The sequence below is a fragment of the Sycon ciliatum genome, chromosome 1, assembly GCF_964019385.1.
Source record: "Sycon ciliatum chromosome 1, ocSycCili1.1, whole genome shotgun sequence".
Taxonomy (NCBI): Eukaryota; Metazoa; Porifera; class Calcarea; order Leucosolenida; family Sycettidae; genus Sycon; species Sycon ciliatum.
The window spans coordinates 80,161,175-80,181,839 of NC_088643.1; the positions used below are offsets into that span (position 1 = coordinate 80,161,175).

The following is a 20,665-nucleotide window of genomic DNA, read 5'->3' on the forward strand; positions in this document are numbered from 1 at the left end:
AACACCTGAACACTGAGTTGACATGATCCGGTTTGCTGGTTTATGCCATTGTCTTTTGTACCGCGGAGGTTTTGCTACCTTAGAGGTTTGAAGCTTGGCAGTAGTTGTTGTTTTCTGTAGTCTCCGAGATCATGCAAGAATGATAGGACGATGAGCTGTAGACACCTGATTGGAGCTGGTTGCGAAGCAGAGAGAACGCCTATCTTCTCAGCATGTCCGGCAACGCGGGTAAGGACTCTTTAGTTTTCAGGCAGTCAGGTGTACTTTGGGCTGTGTGCTGCTGGAAGTTGGTGATTCATCAAGTAGTTACTCTACACCGGAAACCTGTTGTATGTGTGGGGAAGGACACCCGCAGCAACACAGCCCATGAAGGTTTGATCCGCGTGTAGGCTCTTCAGAAAATAAACCTTTCCGATGGGAGAATGCTGCGGTTGGAAGAACTTTCTGCTGGTGTCATTGAGGGTCACTGATTCAATTCAATTTGAGGCTGGACAATGGTGTTTCTTCGCGTGCTCAGAGTTATGAAAGATACCGTCGATGCTTTCCCAAGAACGATTCAAGGACTTGTAATGTCTACAATAATACAATCATGTACATGTGTACCAGTTACACTTCTGAAGTTGCCCTGCAATTTTATTCACACTATGGAAACTGACATTGTGCAGATGAAGGGAGATCTCAGTGTTGAACGCACCGAAGCTATTCAAACTTTACTTGCATGTGTACGTGCTTGTTTGGTTATGAAGTAACGTTAGTTGGAACACGTCGATCGTCCAAATAGCTAGGAGCATCTTTTTTTTCTTGACAAAAGAATTCGAAAATTGGCAACCCAGGATACCCAACTTGTCAAGTTCCAAGTAGTTCTCTTTGCTTCACGTGGGATGGTGCTTAGTGGTTTATGACTGTATACATGTAGCTCCCACATACTGTATAAGGAGAAATATTAGTCTGGAATTTAATTTCGTCTTTTTCGTCAAAGGAGCTTTTGGACTAAATTAAATGCCCGACGAATGTCCATTTAGAAAGGAAAAGGAAATATAGATACGAGTTGAGAGTAACTCTCCATCACTTTAACCAGATACTACATTGTATATACAGTCAGAAAGTGCAACAACTAGGCACAAAACTGACAGAGTACTGAGACATTCGACGTCCTGACACCTAGCTTCAACACATCTCCGTGGCGCTAACCGTAACCTTGAACCTTCCAAGTTGGAAGGCTGTCGGTTAGCGCTACGGAGATGTGTTGAAGCTAGGTGTCAGGACGTCGAATGTCTCAGTACTCTGTCAGTTTTGTGCCTAGTTATTGCACTTTCTGACTGTATATAGTATCTGATTAAAGTGATGGAGATACTCTCAACTCGTATCCATATTTCCTTTTCCTTTCTACATTTATTATTGGCTCAACATCCGAGTTTCAGAATGTCCATTTGTCCAGCTTTTCAATACACTCTTATGATCGATGGATGAAATTTACAACTGGACAAACTCCCTTTCTTTGGAGTTGGACGAAATTATTGACCGACGAAAATTTCTGCCTGTACGAGGTGATTCGTAATATTTTAACATTGAGTCATTTCCTAACAAATCGGTAAAATATCTCATTGCAAGCACCTGCAAAAAGTCACGTCAAATTTCTTTTTGCCATTGCCATTGCCAATGTTCTGTCAAGTTCGCCTCCAAAATTGAGACTGATATTCCTTCAGGAAGTGACATTGCAAGAGCGTTCAGTCTGCATGTGCGCGATGTTTACGGTAAAATAGAGTATAAGAGAGTCATAGCCGCTGGTTTCAACCTCGAGTGACAACATATTTAGCTGAATAGGAAGCATATGATAGCTACATACTGGAAACGACGCCTGGGAAGGAGGAATGTCGGTGTGTTGGCCCTAGTAATGGCCAAACATTGGCAATCACTGAATTTGCTAACAGATGTTGATCACAATTACACATGAAATCAGGTTGATACACCTATTGCTATGTAAGCTTGAATGGCTTGTATTTGGATGAACATGATCTTGATCCAGTCTTGCTGGACCATCCTGGAGACGTAGGGTCTCCTTCTATTGAAAACTAACTTGAAATTGTGCTGCTAAGGCCTATTTTACCACGATGTTAAGAAATGACCACAACAAATAATATGCGGAAAAATTGCCATTTTTCAACTGCCACCTGCTTCCCAACACCAAGGATTATGTGAATGAGAATCCCAACATTGCAATCCAAGGATATCAGTATTACATATTATTTAGAGGACGAAATGGAAAGATTCACACCTCGAACCCTACAGAAGGCTTTTTTACTTTCGTGTTAAATAATGACGAATCACCTCGTACAGTACCTAATGCTGGATTGTGACACTTCAACTACCGTCATACTTACATGTATGTTTTCAATAGCTACGGCCTCCGTTTCCATCGCGACAGTCACTGCATGTTTGTGGTCGGCGGATAATATCAGCCAAAAAATCTACAGAATTAATTTCTTTCATTTATCTGGGACAGCTCTAGCTCATACAGGTGTTTGTGTGGTTAGAGAAGAGGAGCAGAATTTGCAGAATTGCCCACCCTATCCTCAGACCTCTGTATGTTGTTTTCCAGACACATGTACACTGTATGCACCGGAAAGTACCGTTGATCCCCCCCCCCCCCCTCCCCCCCATCCCCCACACACTCCACACACTGTGTCGCTTCCCAGTTGGTGTTTAGCAGGAGGCAGGAGTTAGATCAAGGTTGTCAAGTGCAGTACATGTACATGTGCTAGCAGTATGTACTGTGCAGTACACAAAATTAATATCGTTTTCATGCAAGCGATGCAGGCTGTACTATGTTAACTCCTCGTACTGGCATAGTCCTTGGTGCCGTGTGTGCAAGGAATCTGCCATACGTGCACATGCCAGGCTAACCTGTGCACTCGTGTTGAGATATCCGTGATGTGTGTTGTAGATACCCGTGATGTGTGTTGTAGATATCGCCAGTACGATCTCAAACATTTGACTTGCAAGTGCAATGTAATGGACTGCCTCTGCCAACTGTTCGCTCTGCGAAATATTTAGGTCTCCACTTTGATGCGGACATGAGCTGGAACACCATGGTTGACCACGTCGCACGGGGCGTCGCGTCGAAAGTTGGCGTGCTCAGACGATACGCTACGTTCCTGCCTTTTCAATGTCGCATAGCCTATTTTCGTTCTTTCATTTTATCACACTTTATGTATGCCGCTTCTGCTTACTTACCATTTCTCACGGCGTATCAAAGTCGACGGCTTAATGGGCTCTTCAAGCGTGCTGTACGCACAGTCTGTCGGGTACCTCCCGGGACACCCACAAGCAATATTCTTACACGCATGAACATCCAAACATTGACCACATACGCCAACATGCACCTTCTGGTTTTTATCTAGCGTTGTCTCCATGACTCCTCTAACATCAGCATGTTGTTCGCTAACTTTTTCAGCCGCAGTAATTCCACTCAAACTCGTGGTAGGCACAGCAATTTACTGATTGTCCCAGCCAGCCCAACTGCATATCTTGCCAAACGTGTCACCTATGCTGGGACCATCTTATGGAACCAGCTCCCCGCTGCGGTCAGGCAAGAAAGAAAACGCAATCGCTTTAAGTCAATGGCTCTTGCCTTTTTGCTTACCAGATAAATAAGCCTTTTTACAAATGCTGTATGCACTGCTCTACGTTATTTTCTCCCTATGCAAGTCGCAACTCCTGTTTTGAGTTGTTTTTCTTCTCTCTTTTATTTCCCTACTAGTTGCTGTTACACTCACTGATCCTTATGCACAGATATACAGCATTCCCTCACTAGTGGGACCATTGTTATTAGGCTAGGGCCTGTTTTGGACTTCCCACTCTAAATAAAGAATACAAACAACAGCAATACCCGTGATGTGTGTTGTAGATACCCGTGATGTGTGTTGTAGATACCATCAAGAGTATAATTATAACCCCCCAAGAGTGTGCAACTCCTGATATCTTTTCTATGGGGTATACCGACGGCGAAAACTCACATCACGTGGTGCAGTGTCGCAGTTGTACGTTTCCAGCCCGTTTTTAGCGAGCAGCGGAATAATAAAAAAGCACTCTCTGACAGAAACTCACCGCGGGTATGCAAATCTTCAGCATGATCGTGGCAGATATTTGGATAGCGCGCACACTATGCTTCGTTTGTACGTAGTACGAACGTACCTGAGACACGTGATGTGAGTTTTCGCCGCCGCAGACCCCATATGCAGAATTGCACACTCTTGTGGGGGGGGGGGGGGGGGGGGGTATACTCTTGATACCGTGTGTCTGTGTTAGGTGGTATATGTGGCACTTTGTGCTTAGCAGCTACCACATGGGTTAGCTTGTGTTTGTGCTTAGTGCAATGGTTGCAAGTGAAATCTGACCCTGAATTATAAGTATTTTACGTGCAATCCGCAGACCTTAAATTAATCGTGTTCAGTAGTGTGCATGCCCGTCGCACGCTAGCAAACAGCAAAGCGTGAAGATCACTTCTATGGCTTTCACTCTCTGGCCTTGCGTGTGCACAAGTACTGCTGCATACATGTGTATCGTCATGCCCAGGATGATCCTTGCTGGCAGGTCAACATACAAAATAGAGTAAAACCTATGTTTGCTGCACCCTGTACCAAGCAGAATCCTGTTTTGATCGGACAGATTTTCACGCTCCAAAGTGCTATGGATTGTGCCTGTCATATCAAAACAGTTTTGTTGTGTAACTTGTGTCAGATACCGGTATACATTTCAACAGGTTTGTTTCATAAGATTAATTTGTTGCTGTGTTTTCCTCCTGCAGACATAACATTAGTTAGATCAACACCACCAGGGGCAGCAACAGCATTAGCTGAGGTCCACCACAATGTCCTTTCACCCAAGGGCCGTTCGGGCAAACGGGTGAACGGATCATTGAATCTAGAATGTTACTGGGAAGAAGCCAAGCGCATTGAGCAGGAGTCACCTGGCATAGCAGAGAAGCCGACATCGGAGTACGAGGACCCTAAAGAGGATAGGGAGACAGGTGAATGATCATAGTGCTCAATTCTGTTTTACTGATTGTTGTACTGTACGAGGTGCAGAGTTGCCTCCATGTCAGCTGAGCTATGTTGTGTTCCATTGTCTATCAATGTCCCTTCTGAAACACTCAAGCTATTACAGCAGACTTCACATTCTTTCGTCATAATCCAATGTTCAAAGTCTTACTGCACTGACCAAATGGTAATGTTGGCAGAATTGAGCCATTTGCCACAGAGATAGTCAAGGAATTTGCAGGATAACACTGGTGCTAGGAGGTTCGGTGGCACGGTGCGTGCCTCAATGGCCGCCGAAATCTGCTCAGAAAGACTGCTGCTACAACTGCTGTCGCAGGTCATGAAGTTCTGTCATCGATCATATTGATATTGAACCAGTGCACCGAGGCCCCAAGTATTGGGGTTAACGTATAAGTGGTAAATATGGTATGTATTCTTTGTTAGTGTGTACAAAGACAATAGTCTATAGAAAGGCATACAACTGCTTCAGTCCAATAAGGGAGGTTGGATAGCGTCAAGAGTACATGAAAACCAGAGTGTGCAGCTTGGGGCCTTTTCTGCTATGGGTGTCTGTCACGGCGAAATTCCGTGATTACTGTGTAATACATCATATTTGGCCCAGATCTGAGGCGGGAAATGGCGTAGTACGTACAACTGAGCTGCAGTTGTGCAGAAAGAGACCTGCTTGAATCCTGCTTGTACGCACTACATCACTAAAATGATGTAATCACGGAATTCCGCCGTGACAGCCACCCATCCGAGCTGCACACTCTGGTTTTCATGTTCTCTTGATAGCGTGTAGTCTACCTGAACTCACTGGGAGTCCTTTCCCAGACTCATGAATGATGGTCGGAGTCAGCCCTGCAACAATCCACTGTTTGTCTGCTGTTTGAATACTGCATGCACAGACCCGGAAGCTGATGGCACGCCTGAACCAGGTCGGAAAGATGCGCGGCCCGCCTCGGTGCTGTCACTCAGCGAGGCCGTCACTGTTGTCAAGCATGTAGCCCTGCTCAGCGCCATGGTGCGTAAGCGGCGCCATGCACTGGCCCGCGCCAGCCTGCAGGAGGACGCGCCCGGCGACAGCGAGGTCATCTCTCCGCTGCGGACGTCATGTGACTGTGCACATCACTACGCCGATCATTCCGAGTGAGTGTATGATGTCATTGTGATGTAATAGCCAGCACTAGTAGAAGTGCCTCGCACTACATTCTACATGTGTAGCTACCAATGATCGGATTTCACTTTGGACAATCTTGACCTTGAACTAGCCCCCTTGTCTACACTCAAATGCTTTATCTTTGGCCGTGTTTACATGAGATGTTTCAACCCGGGTTGAAAAGTATGAAAAAAGTCAAGCTCCGTATGAAGACATCCAAGAAGAAGATTGCCTGATGAGTCCAGCGGGGACGAAACGTACGTCGCAATCGAGCTATGTCGTTGCTGTGTCATCATCTATGTGCCATGCGCTACTTGATGTACCAGCCTGCTATGCCGGATACCGCCAGCCATGCATCGACCAGGCGCGAACTGATGGTGGTGGTGAGAAGGAGAGCTCTGTGCCAGAACTTTACAGCCTAGAGAGCGTGTGTGGGCAGGCGTGTGTTTACCGCCATATTGCCAGGTGTGTCTTTACCACCATATTTATCAACCATGGGTTGAAAAGTATGGTGGAAAAATGTGGGTGCTAACATGAACAGGGTTGACCCAGGGAGATTGCTGATAGCAAGAGTACATAATCCCAAGTGTGCGCAACTGCCTGCACAACCGCAATCTAGTACTGTGAGTCTGTGAACGCAGAACTTCGCATGACACCAAGGTTACGCTGGCAAACAGTGCAAACTGACCAGCTGAGCGTTGAACCGAAAGCAGGATTATGTACAACTTGGTACGTACATGTATCTATTATGCACAGGGTGCAAATAATTATGTGTAGGGGGTTGTCACGTGATGTTAAGTTCTGCTGCCGTTGACTACATAGGCTGGAGTTGCACACTCCAGGGGCTCTGTACTATTGCAATGGTAGGCATCAAAAGTCAATTTCCAGAGTCCTGTATAGTCGCATGGCTACTTAGGTGGGACATGTGCCTGTGCAATCCCAGCTCGAAATACGCACATAAGTACAGTATTATGCAAGCCTTGCCGGATAGGTAACATGTTTTCACGGTGACAGCATGAACAAGGCGAGGACCGAGACTCTACCAACCGGTTTATGGTTGTAGTCAGGAGCACTGTTTCCCATACAGTGCGTCCTCGCCTTGTTCACGCTGTCACCGTGAAAACATAAGTACAGTAGTACGTTTCCTGTCCAACCCAGGTTAAGCGCTGTGTATTATGTAAACACTCCTGTCAATCCATGTTCATGCCAGTCTGAAAACTCGTATGGGAACACAGCCTTTCCCTGATACAGTTTACCGTAATCCCCTGCATACAAGAACAGTTTGTATTATCTGGAAACGCGCTGTTCCACGATTTTTCCAAGTGATTGTTCTTCATGTGTAAGCAAATGTGCTTGTACTTAGCGTTTGCGAATTTAGTGAAGTCTCAGCATACAGTGTAGCTGTTCACGTACATACACACCCTGTGCTGTGTGATGCATGCTGGTCTGCACTACACCTACCACACTTCTTGCCCATGCAAATATATGCGGGACTGCTGTACGCATACGTGTATTCATGCTTGTATTTATGCTTGCCTTTGTACTTTCTACTTGCAGCCCCCATCCTGGTGACCCCCGCGACAACGACTATCTGGTATTACAGTACGGAGAAGACGGTCGTACGGATGAATCACAACCGCTGCCTGAGTATCGACTGCGGTTTCAGCCGACGGGCGTATCCTACATGGATGACTTATCGGTTCCAGATCGTGACAAGATACGTCACATTGCACTGCTGGAGCTGACGTCGCTGTTCGATCGCCACAGCTTACCGCTGCGAGTGTCCCGTCCACCCAAGCGGAAAGCAACCACATCCGAGTCTAAGGTTCTTGGTGTGCCGCTGACCACTCTACTGGAAAGAGATCAGGAGCGGATACCAACTGCCAAGTGTCCTGTCTTCATGGAAGAGGTAATGGAGTCGGCTGAGCTTAATTTCAAGGCATCGAGTACAGCTGGAACCCTGGTAACCCAAATCCCAACTTGCAGGGGGACCTCTAGTTATCGAAACGTGTACCCCAAGGCAGTGTGTATGTCAAATGCTTGCATTGTCACACAGAGTTGCGTTATGCATCTCACACCCTCTGCACTGGCGAGTACTGCTCGAGTACAGCCTGCTTGTGCACCCTGAGCTTCAAATTATCAGTAGGAATTCGACACATGTTTTATGTAGGCGGATTTCATGAGACTTCTAACAAGGGCGTATGTGCCCAGTTTGCGGTTCGAATTATCAGACAAGAAAATGTAGGGATCTTATTGAAATCTTATTGACTGAAATTGAATTGGTGTAAGCCACGTTTGAATTACAGTCAACCTCGAAAATAATCAATGACCTCGACCTAGTGACCATTTGACTGCATACTTTAAGCCTCACGAATAACGGCACTTTTCTAATGCACGGTTGGGGGGGGGGGAGGGGTGCTATTCGCAAGGCTGACTATATCCGGATTCCACTTGCATGTGCATTGAAAACATTCTTCTGTCCTCTTCATCCTTGGCTGCGCCCACAATCCAAACCTAATTCAACGTGAACCCTGCTTTTTGCTTGTACGGGTATCATCAGGGATATCGTAGCTACTGTCCATTCATCCAAATAGCGGTAGATATGGTAAAACGTTGCTAAAAACAACTGTACTTACTGCATTATGCGAACTGTGCAGTTCTTCCTTGTCACATTAATTTGAGGTCGGGAAAGTCCAAGGGAGCTAGAAATTCAGCCAGGTTTTACAATATAGGATGGGTGGACTGTGACAAGACGTATGCAGAAGCAGGTCCCAGCCCAGAAATTTCGGGCTTTCGAGCCTATTTATTTAGCCAAAACCTGGCATCCCAAAGCCAACGCAACTATTTGGGATAAATGGACTACAGTGAAAACCTTCTGGCAAGCTGTTTCAGTTCAGATCTCTAGGTGTGTTTAGCTCTGGTGGATTAGTTTACTAGCAGTTTCCCTGTGGATATGCTTTGTGTTGCAAGACATAATTGTTGTTCTCCAATGTCCCTGTGTATTCCTTGCAGATTTGTAATTTCTTAGATGAAAATGGTACGTGAGCTGTGTACACTGCTCTATCAGACTATGGCTGGTTTGCTTGTAGCTGTGTTTAGAATGTATCTAACCACATCCATAGTGCATATACATCAGGATGCTGTAGGGCCTATGGAAAGACGCCATGGGCAAGTGGAACGGAAAGACGACATGGGCTTCGCTCCTGGACTGTCTGTTTCAATTGCCCCTAAGGGCAAGTCCAGTTTATGCATGCGCAACTATGGCACAGCGGGTCTGTGCCATGTTTGGAGTCAGCAGTTCATGACTGCAGTTGCGTGGGTCATATAGAGCCTCCAAATCCAAGGTCGCTACCCACAGATCGTTTTGGGTGCTATGGCCTCATGTTGTCTCCATAGATGCAATTACTCCTTGATGCACATATGGGGCACGTGGATGACAAAAGGAAGTGTATTCTTTGCTTGGTTTGGCAGATTGACCCATTTCAACCACTGCAGCACTGTGTGTGGAGAGAGAGAGAGCGAGAGAGAGAGAGAGAGAGAGAGAGAGAGAGAGAGAGAGAGAGAGAGAGAGAGAGAGAGAGAGAGAGAGAGAGAGATGACTGTGTGTGTGAGGAATTCCTGGTCCTTTATTCCCTGAGGTTTGGCTGCTTAGCCTATTCTCTGTTCTATTTCCAATTTTCCATATGGCAGAGTGTTGATCTTGTGGATTTCCTTTTCTGTCATTCTACTGTGCAGCGCTGAAGGACGAAGGAATTTTGCGTATTCCGGGCAATTCGGCAAGATTAAAGGTGTGGTATACACAATCTAGCTTGACTAATTCATTCCTCCATCTGCGTGTTAAAAGCAAAATGGCTACTGCAAATAATTGGATTAGCTTTCCCGCCTTTCTAAAAGAACTGTTACTGTGTGATTTGATCTGTCATGTCATTTTGGCATGGATGTCTAGTTGTGGCACGACAATTTGAAGTCTATTTCGGCAATTTATTGTTCGATGGGCGAGGTGCAGCTGGCAGTCAACACTAAAAAAGCCCAAAAGTCAGTACACGATGTATAATGATCATGCTGCCAGCAAGTGATCACTAGTATAAATGCTAGTTGGTCAACTTGTGTCACATTGATCAGCAATCTGGTGACTCTTCCTGCTTCAACATTGGAAGAAAGTTGGAGAGCGAGCGCAGGGGAACTGCGTAAGCTAGGTCTAGCTGTAAACTGTGTGCAGCCATGCTATCAGCAGGACTTTACAGCGCCAATCATTGACTGACTGTTGCTCTGATGTGTAATACTGTAAAAGCAGAAATTTTCGGCAACTTCGGTGCCAACACTTTTACCGAAAATAAAACGCATCGAAAATGTCGATATAGTACTATAATTATAGTGCACTTACCTGGACAGCGGGTTTACCGAGAATTTCCCATCCACCGAATCGCCGATTTTGGAGAATACCGAAAATACTACACCACCGAAAATTTCTGCTTTTACACTATCTTTGATTGTCCTTAAAAGGAGAACTGTCACTGGGATGGTGATTTCATCTTTGCTCGGTATGGTGGTGTTTCAATTGGCACGTTCTGAATTATCTGTTTTTCTGCGTTTTTGCGCTGCAGAGACTACGGGAGGAGTTAGAGAAAGGGTATGATGAAGGCACGTTTTCTTGGGCTGGCCGAAGAACAAATGATGCAGCAACGCTATTGAAGCAGTATCTAAGGTATGTTTCCGGTCACTTTCCGCTCACAAGTACATGTTGCTATTGTACGCTTTACTTTGGATCCACAGTTCCAGTTTCAGGCTACAGACACACTGGAGTCCAGATGTGGAATGTATAATACTGCATGTGTCATGCCGGACATACACAATACCGGTCTCAAGTAAAATTGTCGTATTTCCTTCGGATTTTTTAAATTTGATATTGAAAATTGGGTGCTCGAATCAGAAACAGCAAACTCGTCAGATCGTCTCTGATTCAAGCACACGGGTCTACCATCGTCTACGCTTGTTATGGCAGTTGAGGGCAGGGAGTAGTAACTTACTACTTCGTTTTTGAGAGCAAGATAGTCAGTGGAGCCGCAGATTCAGCAGGTCTTTGGTAGCACCGTACCGTGGACCCACATCCTCGAATCAAGGACCCAACAAAAAGTGGGTCGCAAGTATTTCGAAAACCGTTTACCGGGAAGAGCTGAAATTTGGCATACCATTACCGGGCCGTATGTTGATGGTATTTGTGAAAACTAAACGAAATCGGAATAAGTTTAGGTCCAATTTCAGGCTGTTTCTGTTTTGGTACCATGTCTCTCATTCGAGCACCCGGGTCTACGGCTAAGTATTGAGCTTTTTGCACGTCATTCCACTCGTACACACGAGCACATTAGTTGAAGTACTGCAAGTACTCCACCCAATCCCCCACGCCATCATATGCTTCAGGCATCACTGCCGGCCGTACCACCATCGCCCCACCATTGGCACCCCCTACAGCAGCGTTCGCTGCTGTATCCGGAGCCTGATTGTGAGCCATGATAATAAGAAAATCGAGTGTGTTCGCTCTCAACAGGATTTCTTTGTCATTTGCAATCGCAAGACTGTGATACCTTTTCCTTGCCCAGTGGCGCCTTATATTCCCCACTTGCTACTTCGTACGGTGTTCCTCCGACCAATGAGAGCTGTTCAGGTCACAAGTACTGCACAGTACATACGTTCGTATGTACTACAGTCGTCATCGGATCACACCATTCGCGTACGGGTCAGCAAAAGTCATGGTCAAACTGGTCTGTAGTACGGTATGGTGTTCAACCGATCACCAGTCCGCGCCAATTCAACCCTCATGCAACTCTCAAAAACAGGCAAATCTGCCTTCGCTAAAGAGCAATCGCTCTACATTACGATCATTGTTTGCTGCCCGGCCGTCAAATCATTCGATCTGTTCGGCTTTTAGACAACATAGAACATACAATAATTATGATATCCACCCCAACATTCCAGCACCCCCGTCAAGTCTGTAGCATGCAAGTAACCCATCACCAGATCACTCAGAACACAAGAATTTAGATACCAACGACCATCCAGTCTTGTTTATTTAAATTCGAAATTAAAAATGTTCATAAGTCATCCAAGAGGAGCTCTTGTTCCAGTTCCATCATTTGCTCGTCAAGCTTGGCAGACCACCCGGCCGCCTGCGCTTGACAAGTTTCATGCGCCTCTTCCCGCTGCCGCTGACACTCCACTCCGAGTTCGGCAGATTCTTCGGACGCAGTCGCGCCCTTGGAATCCGCCCTCGGAGCTGCACTGGCGGATGAAGAAGAGTCGGATTTCCCCTTCCTCTTGGGGCTCGCCGGCACGGAGGATGCGCACGCACACACTTTCTCCTTAGTCGCCTCGGCAGCACGACGACCTTTTCGTTCTTTCCATTTCCGACTCTTCTTTGCCGACCGTTCGGCCGGCGTCATCCCCAGTGCCTGGAGGTCTTTGGCGTGCCGAAGCAACGGGCCCAGATGTTGCGGGACTCGGTGGAGATGACGGGCTTGTTCGTGCTCCCCGAGTGCTTCGAGGGCTGCTGCCCCGCGTTCGGCGGCTTCCATCATCAAATCGACGCTGACAGTTGTCGGAGGCATCTGTAAGCAATCGCATACAGAAGAACAGAACTTGGATCCTGGTCACAGCACCAAATATGTCATGCCGGACATACACAATACCAATCTCAAGGCTACAACATATACATTCGCATTGCCGTAGTAACCCCACCAGGTCATCAACCAATATAGTTGGTCCAAGTATCCATTCAGCCACACACGCTCACCTTGGTCATTCGAAGAAGGTTGAGAGTAACTGTGATTTCAAGCTCGATTCAAGATTGAAGGTCGAAGGAAGGTTGGCACTTTTGATCAGAAGCAGCAGGAGTTATATGATAACAAAAAGGATCGAGTTAGACAAAGGCGTAGCAAAGGCGGGAAAAACCAACCAATCAAGACCATAGAAAGCTTGTTGCTATGCAGAATTGACCAATGGGAGAAGACAAGGAGAAATTTGTTCAAGGTTTTAGATTGTGTGTTTCCAGAATCGATTTTCAAGCTCCGATCATCAGTGGAAATACGGAACTAAAGTGATCAAGGGAAAAACAAAGGTTAAAAATCCAACGAAGTGTGAGACATGACGCGTAAGTATTACAATTGTAATACGTTCACTTACGCGTCATGTGTCACACTTCTTTGGATTTTTAACCTTTGTTTTTCCCTTGATCACAAGGAGAAATGCGTATTATTTATGAATTAACTTAAACAGCTAGCGTATACGATAAGACAGTTAGCAGATACAACATCCCGCGGCCCATGCATTGATAAAAATGACAAGTAAATACAAAAGACAGCTGCCGTACAAACGCGCGCTCATGAGGGGAACATGTTCACCCAACATGTAAACTAGTACCGGCAGAGTAGTTAGTTCGTCGCACAGCCCAGGAGAACCCGTCAGCTGCCGAGGCCGATATGACACATGTATTGTGCTAGGGAGTGAAGAAGAGTACGCCCTGACCAGTATGGTACATTATGGGCCGTCCACGGTGATTTCAGTGCTTGTCAGTGTATTGCCTATAAGATCTAGCTGCTCCTTTTCACTGCTGGACGCTGCATATGCCACCAGTACCAGTATCAAGAGTATAATATAACCTCCGCCGCCCCAAGAAATCTGCATATGGGGTCTCTGACGGAAAAATCGCACATCACTCGTTCCGAGTATATTATTTCGTACTACGTACAATGAAAGCCAGCGTATGCACTATCTGGATATCTGCTAGGATCGTGTTGGTGACTCGGTTTTAATGCCGTGTGTTGTTTGCACAAGACTGTTTGCCGTACATTGAAACGTATGGCGTTCAAAACCATGGGCCTTAAAACCAGTACAGTAAAATCGCGCGTCCAAGAACGTTGTTTCCAAGGGGTTAGTCTGGGGCGTTCTTACCTTGTTGGGTAATCTGGCTGCGTTCTTATAGCACGTTCTTAGAAGCAATTCGTACTGGATCTTATCTATCCCGAAAGCTGTCGGAAACCAACACCGCCGTTCTTAACTTTAGGCTGTGGCGTTCTTCAGCGCTCAACTCTACTGTACTTCTTTGCTGGGGCACATGCACAGTAACAGACCGTAGCTTAAAGTCTGAACGATGTTTCACAGCAGTGCACCATTCACGGTATCTTGTGATGGTCGAGAGTTAGATTCACATCACAGCGTAGTAAACAAGGAAGAGCAACTGGGCAAATTCAAGGAACTTGCAGATGAACATGTTGGTGTTGATGAATGTTGGTGTTTTCATTGAAATTGGCAACTCAGGTCACACACACACACACACACACACACTATAAAAAACAAACATGCAAGTGTAAACTGGTGTCATGCTGGCTTTGTGATCTTTTACTGCCAACAGAGAACTGCCGATACCGCTCCTCACTCATGAATACCTTCGTGCATTTGCGACAGCTGAAGGTATGCTGCAAGTCTGTTGCTTAGGATTTTCGTCGAGTTTCATGCCTTCATGCATTGTTGCTGCAGAGTGCAGTGCATGCTAACACATTAATTCAACCACATGTACTTGCACTTATATTATTAGCCTAAGACATAGAACTTCAGCCCTGGCACTTGGAACTTTTGACGAGCTTGACTCAGACATTGAGTACGTGTACCTGTATCCAAGACATTCGTCACCACAGGATACGGGAGCTCACTCCTCTACTCTGATACAACACGCTGGACTTATCATGCTCTCTTCACTTGTGCTCTTTCTTTCCAGCCATTCCTAATCGTAGAGATCAGATTGGCGCTCTTAACTTATTGATACTGCTGTTACCAGATGGCCATCGGGAAACGCTGATGGTAAGAATATGGTTGGAGGTTCTGTCATACGTCTGACAGCTTTACAACAAGAAAGTTTGCTCTCAGTGCCCTTGCTATGCTGGCACATGCCCTACACCTCTTGGCCATGTGGAAAATGTGAATAATGCCGGTCTGCCCACACTAACACACATACACGACAAGAGACCGTGTGCTCGTGGACCCCCTCGATTTGGTTGCTTTGTTCGCACGCTTGAAAATCTCCCCGTTTTGTGCGACAATAGGGTCATGATATACAGGATACTGTACTGGCAACGTGTGCTGTCATTGAACGCTTCCCAGTGTCAGTAGCTATGTGTATGCTGGTATGGGACATGTGTACAGGATACTACGAAGTACTACTGAGGCCAGACATCTTGTTGCCACATGCCACCTGCTTACAGGGCACACACTGGGTACATGCGCCTGTATTGAATGCTTTGTAGATTAGGCAATATGAGCGGCTGCTGACACCTAACCTACGCATTTTGCCTGCTCACGAATGGTCTCACGGAAATCGCCTACACGCACGCACACGTTATGTTCACAAGCAATACAGTGTGGTGTACCTTTACTATGCCAGGCGTACTGTGTCACTTTTTGATGTGACCCACCTACCGTATTATCTCTAATATAAGCCGTCTCCAATAATAGCACGTCTCCAATAATAGAACACCTTTGGGCGGCATTCAAAAAATAAAGTGCTCAGTCTCCATTATAAGCACACTGTGTAAATTCATTATCTGTACCGGCGAAAAAACCCTGAAATGTGTGTATCTGACATGAATTTGGCATGGCAACAAGCCTCTGAAATGAGGTTGAAATAATAATGGAACAGTCTCCAATAAAGGAACGTCTCCAATAATAGCACGGGGCGGAGGTACATTGAAAAAATAAAGGACCGTGCTTATATTAGAGATAATACGGTATGTCATAGCTTTGCGAGTAACAATTACTACGGAGCTTGCCTGTAACCAGTCTCTGTTGCTTTACGTAAGGGAATTACGTCTTTGAAATCTCCATTCTGCTGGAGGTGTGTGCCATAACAGTGTAGTTTTCCAACAGTGTGCATTTGTTGCTCTGTTGTATGCATATTTCAGGTTCTCCTACGACAGCTGCGGCGAATAACGGAGTTTGAAGAATTTAACAAGATGGGTTTAAGCAATGTAGCTATGATTATTGCACCCAATCTCTTCTGTCAACTTGGGAAAATGAGTCGCAATGCTGATAGCGAGGTAAACACCTAAATAAGGAAACTGTTTTTTTTCCTATTGCTGATGCTTTGGCGCTGAAGCAGACAGTGTCAGAGAGTGTTGTTTTTTTGCATTGAGGTGTAGCCAGAGGAACATCAGTAGAGGTGAAATTCACTTTTTTGTGCATGTACGTATTTTCTTCTTCTCTCTAAGGTTTGTTGTTGTGATATTCCGTCGCATTGAAGGATGATAGTACAAGAGAGTACAGATTGGGAAGGGGGGGGGGGGGCTACGATGAACAGGATAGCGGCATGCCAGCGAGTAGACCTGAATACTTACAGGAATGTTTGCGCAGCTCTTTCTTGAATACATGGACAGAAGATTCCGAAGTCAATGCCCCTCTATTCTCTGCCCCTGTGTGTTTTTTCAGGTAAAACTGGCAGCTGGAACATCGCAGGTCGTGCGTATTCTGATCTTCTACTGGCAGGTGCTGTTTGTTGTACCCAACGTACTGATAAGTCACCTGCGTGATCTGAATGAAGCAGAGGCCAGTCAAACACGAAAGGCGAAGAACTACAAGGATGTCAAGAAAGTGCTGACAGCGCAGAAGAACAAGTCTTTGTCAGTATCGCGCTGCACCGAGTTGCCATCCCCGGTAGTTGGGAAAGTATCCAAGGTAAGCATGCTCTGATTGTTTCGTTACAAAAAAGAGAGTAAATTATCGTGGCTGCTCCCGAAGGGAACTCACGACGGCCACTAACACCCGGTAAACCCTCGCGGCAGATGCAGTGCCTAACGGTGGTTGTTTCATAGACCTGCCCTATTCACACGTTATGGTTAGGGGTGTCTGTCTGTCTGTGCATCTGCTTTTTCCTCATAGCGGTATTTTGATAGGCCGCCACTTGTAGCGCACATCACTTGTCCTCCAGCTGCACGTTGATGGAAGTTACTTGTACAAGCACTACTATCCTGCTTACTCCTGTGTGTGTATCTGTTGATTGGTTTTCTTGTTACAGAGCAATCACTATGTGATAAAGGTTCTTTCTCCAGAGTTCCCCAGGATATCAATGATTCTAGAAATTAACAACCACTCGCGGGTGTGTGAGGTCTTGACAAATTTCCGACGCAAGCAGATGGGCCTGATGTCACCGTCTCACGGCAGCCAGACGGTAGATGACTGCTCTAGCATTAACGCGCTGGACCTGTCGATGGGCAAGACGAACCACAAGCAGTTGTTGGGCTCAATCGGAGAGGATGGCTCGTCACCATCGTCGCCGAGCAGCATGGGAATTGATCACTTGTGTGTCAAATCCAGCACGTCATCGCTCCAGGACACCTATACGTCGCGCCGCCACAGCTCGCCAGTGAACAACTCTGCCAACGGCAGGGTGATCACCAATGAGGACATGTACGAATGCGATGGAAATATCGGTAGGTGCAACTATCATTGTCAACTAGTACTTGTTGCATGCGTGTACATTTTTTTTAATTCGTTGCGCAGGCCGGAACACGAGGATTTTTTGATTTTGCCCGTGTGCACGTGCGCAGGCAGGTAAAGGGTCATAAAATAAACGCGGAGCACGACCGCGGTAACGTGAATGGCGAGTGTCAGTGGAACTGCGCTGCACAGCCAAGTGCCGCGAAGCCGCAGTGGAACCCGGCCCTTACAAGAGAGCTTGGGCGAGTGCCCCACCTATGCTCGTGCCCCACCTATTGCCTCTTGGCCATCCTCACTTGATCTCTTGGTCAGGACAAATCGCATGCTTACAATCATTCTGCTGTCTTTGTTCTCCTTTGCAAACTGCATGACTTGTACCAGCACGTGCTGTGCTTTTTTTTCTCTACCCTTGAAACGTCCAGCTGTTGGTAGAAGATTGTGATGGTGATACTGTACTTCTTCCTTTAGGTTTCGCACATACCTGACTATACTGCTCTGTGTGTATTCATTGCTTCTGCCACAGGCTCACGGCGACTGCGAGAAGGCGCACTTGTTATGGAAATCCTGAAAGAGAACCCTGGCACACGGTTCTTCGTCAGGAAGCGCTTTCCGAGTCCAGACGGCGCCCCGCTATCCGTATGTTGAGAGAAATGGACATATGAAGTAGCTGGCCTATGGTGTGCACTGGTGGTACGCTGGATTGCACCTTGCCGTGGACGCCTAGATGCTACTTGCATGCACATGTCAGTCAGTCAGTGTGTGCCATGTATGTACGCCTTGTAAATAGCATGCAAAGCAACCGAGACTTACTTGTTCTGCCTGGCACCGATGAACACATATTGTTGCCGGGTTGAGTGGGCTCCCGTCAGGGGCCGGGGCGTCCCTGTACCTTGATGAGCACGTGATACAACTGGTACAATGCTTGCGCCAGCTCAACAGCCGGCCTCCTTTCACCTTCGTTCACCAGATTATTTGTATTCTTTTTTGTGTCTTTGGTATTTTACTGTAGATCTTCATTTTGGCGTTTCTGTCCATGTATTTTCTTACTGACTTCCGTCGAATAGTATTTCTCTTGGGCGGGTTGTGCATGTGCATGCATTCTGAGTGAAATTGCATTAGAAGCCCCTATGGGTGGAGACTCCTTGAACCCCTTCCTGACCTTGATGCACTAGATCAAGCCTCATACATCAATGCTACTCCCCCCTCCCTGGCGAACAAAACAGGAGTCGCGCAAGCCAAAGTAGATCTGCTTCAGTTATATAAATGCCAGCAGTTGCAGTGCCATCCATTTTTCTTTAGTTTCCGTCCTCCGGCTAGCTTGGGTTGCTGACTCTTAACTTCCTGTGCATTAGTGTTGCGGCTCCAATACTTATGTCCATAGTTTACCTGAGTTTAGTCATCTGGGGCCACCTTCTTACTCTTTCTCTTCTTTTGTCTGCTGTAAGCAAGCTGGCACACATGCTTCATTGCTGTAGCTCTCCGTGCAACTATCTCTCTCTCTCTCTCTCTCTCTCTCTCTCTCTCTCTCTCTCTCTCTCTCTCTCTCTCTCTCTCTCTCTCTCTCTCTCTCTCTCTCTCTCTCTCTCTCTCTCCCACATACACACGCCTGTTTTCTTCGTCTTGTTTTTTATAGCTTCTTGCTGTTGCAACTGGTTTTAGGTGCAGTATCCAAAGTGTTGCTGTTGAACAGTCTGGCATGGTGCTGCGTGTTGTCTCCGTGCATGCATTCACCTATAGCATCCAATAACTCAGATTTGACTCATCTGTGTACAACAATCTCCAGTCTGTCCTGTCAAGTGTCGTGCTGGTGGCTTGCTGTCGGCCTGCAAGTGTCGACTGGCTTGCTGTACATGCAGCTGTGTGTGCTTTGCCACGTATGCAATGTGTATTATGCCTACAATGTGCTGTCCCCCGGGGAAAATTGCAATTCCGCGGCCGCGTTTTTTTCCGCGTTTTTTGCGATTGTTTAAAAGACCGCGTTTTCCGCGATATTCCCGCGTTTTTTGAACTTTTTTGTTGCACTACACGTACACACAGTGCACTGTCCGGTCAGCAACGTCTCATCGTGGCGGCTTTTTACTCAAATATGACGAGTGCTTACACCAGAGACTTGTAACTGATTGATTTCACTACATACTCACTGAAAATTGCCGCACATCAATAGTATTCACCGCATATTTACCGCAAATTCACCGCAAATTATGCCATATTATGCCGCGTTTTTCCCCGCGTTTTTTGCGATTTTTTCCGCAATTTTCCGCAATTTTCCCCGGGGACAGAATGTGCATCGTCACTTTGAAAGATGTTGCAAGCATAGCATTTACAAAACCTCAGTGCTCCGGAGTCCTGTAGCCTAGTGTACTATCAAGAGTACATGACTGTTCTGTACAATCATGTTATGTTATGTTACCTTTATTTTACTTCACCATAGGTACAGGCATTGCTGCCTTCTTGCTGTGCATAAATGATGCCACCGCTCCTAGGCTATATAGCGCTATGATGGAAACGTGGTGATTATGTACTCTTGGTATTACTCGTACTATCCAAAATCTTACTTCATGGTGTTGTGAATAAAACCGTTCTCAAGAGTACTAGTAGTAGTAGATCTACTCTTGGTAAAGTAATACATGGTGATGTACTCTTGCCTGCTTGAGTCTTGGGTAATACATTTAAACATTGTACATGTACAATGTCATAATGTATGGGGCTGTTAAGTGTGACGTCACGGCTCCTTCGATACGCATAGCAACGGAAAGCACTGGGGACAAACAAAAGTCGCGTCCTCTGGATGGAACCAGATGTCAAGGGCAACAGCATCTAAATGACTGGAGAGACAGTTGTTTTTCTTTGCTTTTTCTTCAAGCGATTGTTGTCGCTCTTTACTCCTTGTTCTTTCCTCTACAAAACTCCTGTAGTCGTCGAGTGCCTTCATGATGGCTGTGAAATTGGCTGCCCACAGTAAAACTCCGTGTTTGAGAGTGCTTTGAAG

General features: G+C 46.2%; 1 protein-coding gene across 1 annotated transcript; it reads left to right on the forward strand.

Annotated features, from left to right (window-relative positions):
- Positions 1-14: 14 nt before the first annotated feature.
- LOC135805750 (rho GTPase-activating protein 18-like) lies at positions 15-19,452 on the forward strand. The gene is made up of 13 exons (XM_065319840.1): positions 15-228; positions 4,808-5,029; positions 5,948-6,188; positions 7,756-8,107; positions 9,211-9,235; positions 9,934-9,986; positions 10,803-10,903; positions 14,603-14,661; positions 14,966-15,048; positions 16,146-16,280; positions 16,669-16,914; positions 17,255-17,669; positions 18,200-19,452. Exons 1-13 carry the CDS (start codon positions 213-215, stop codon positions 18,319-18,321), a joined length of 2,070 nt encoding a protein of 689 aa, XP_065175912.1. The 5' UTR covers positions 15-212; the 3' UTR covers positions 18,322-19,452.
- The last annotated feature ends 1,213 nt before the right edge of the window (positions 19,453-20,665 follow it).

Bases quoted from the DNA above. Each gene is read 5' to 3' on its own strand.
- LOC135805750 (XM_065319840.1), top strand. The intron at 8,108-9,210 runs GTAATGGAGTCG...TATTCCTTGCAG, and splicing joins GTCCTGTCTTCATGGAAGAG to ATTTGTAATTTCTTAGATGA. The intron at 16,915-17,254 runs GTAAGCATGCTC...TTCTTGTTACAG, and splicing joins TAGTTGGGAAAGTATCCAAG to AGCAATCACTATGTGATAAA.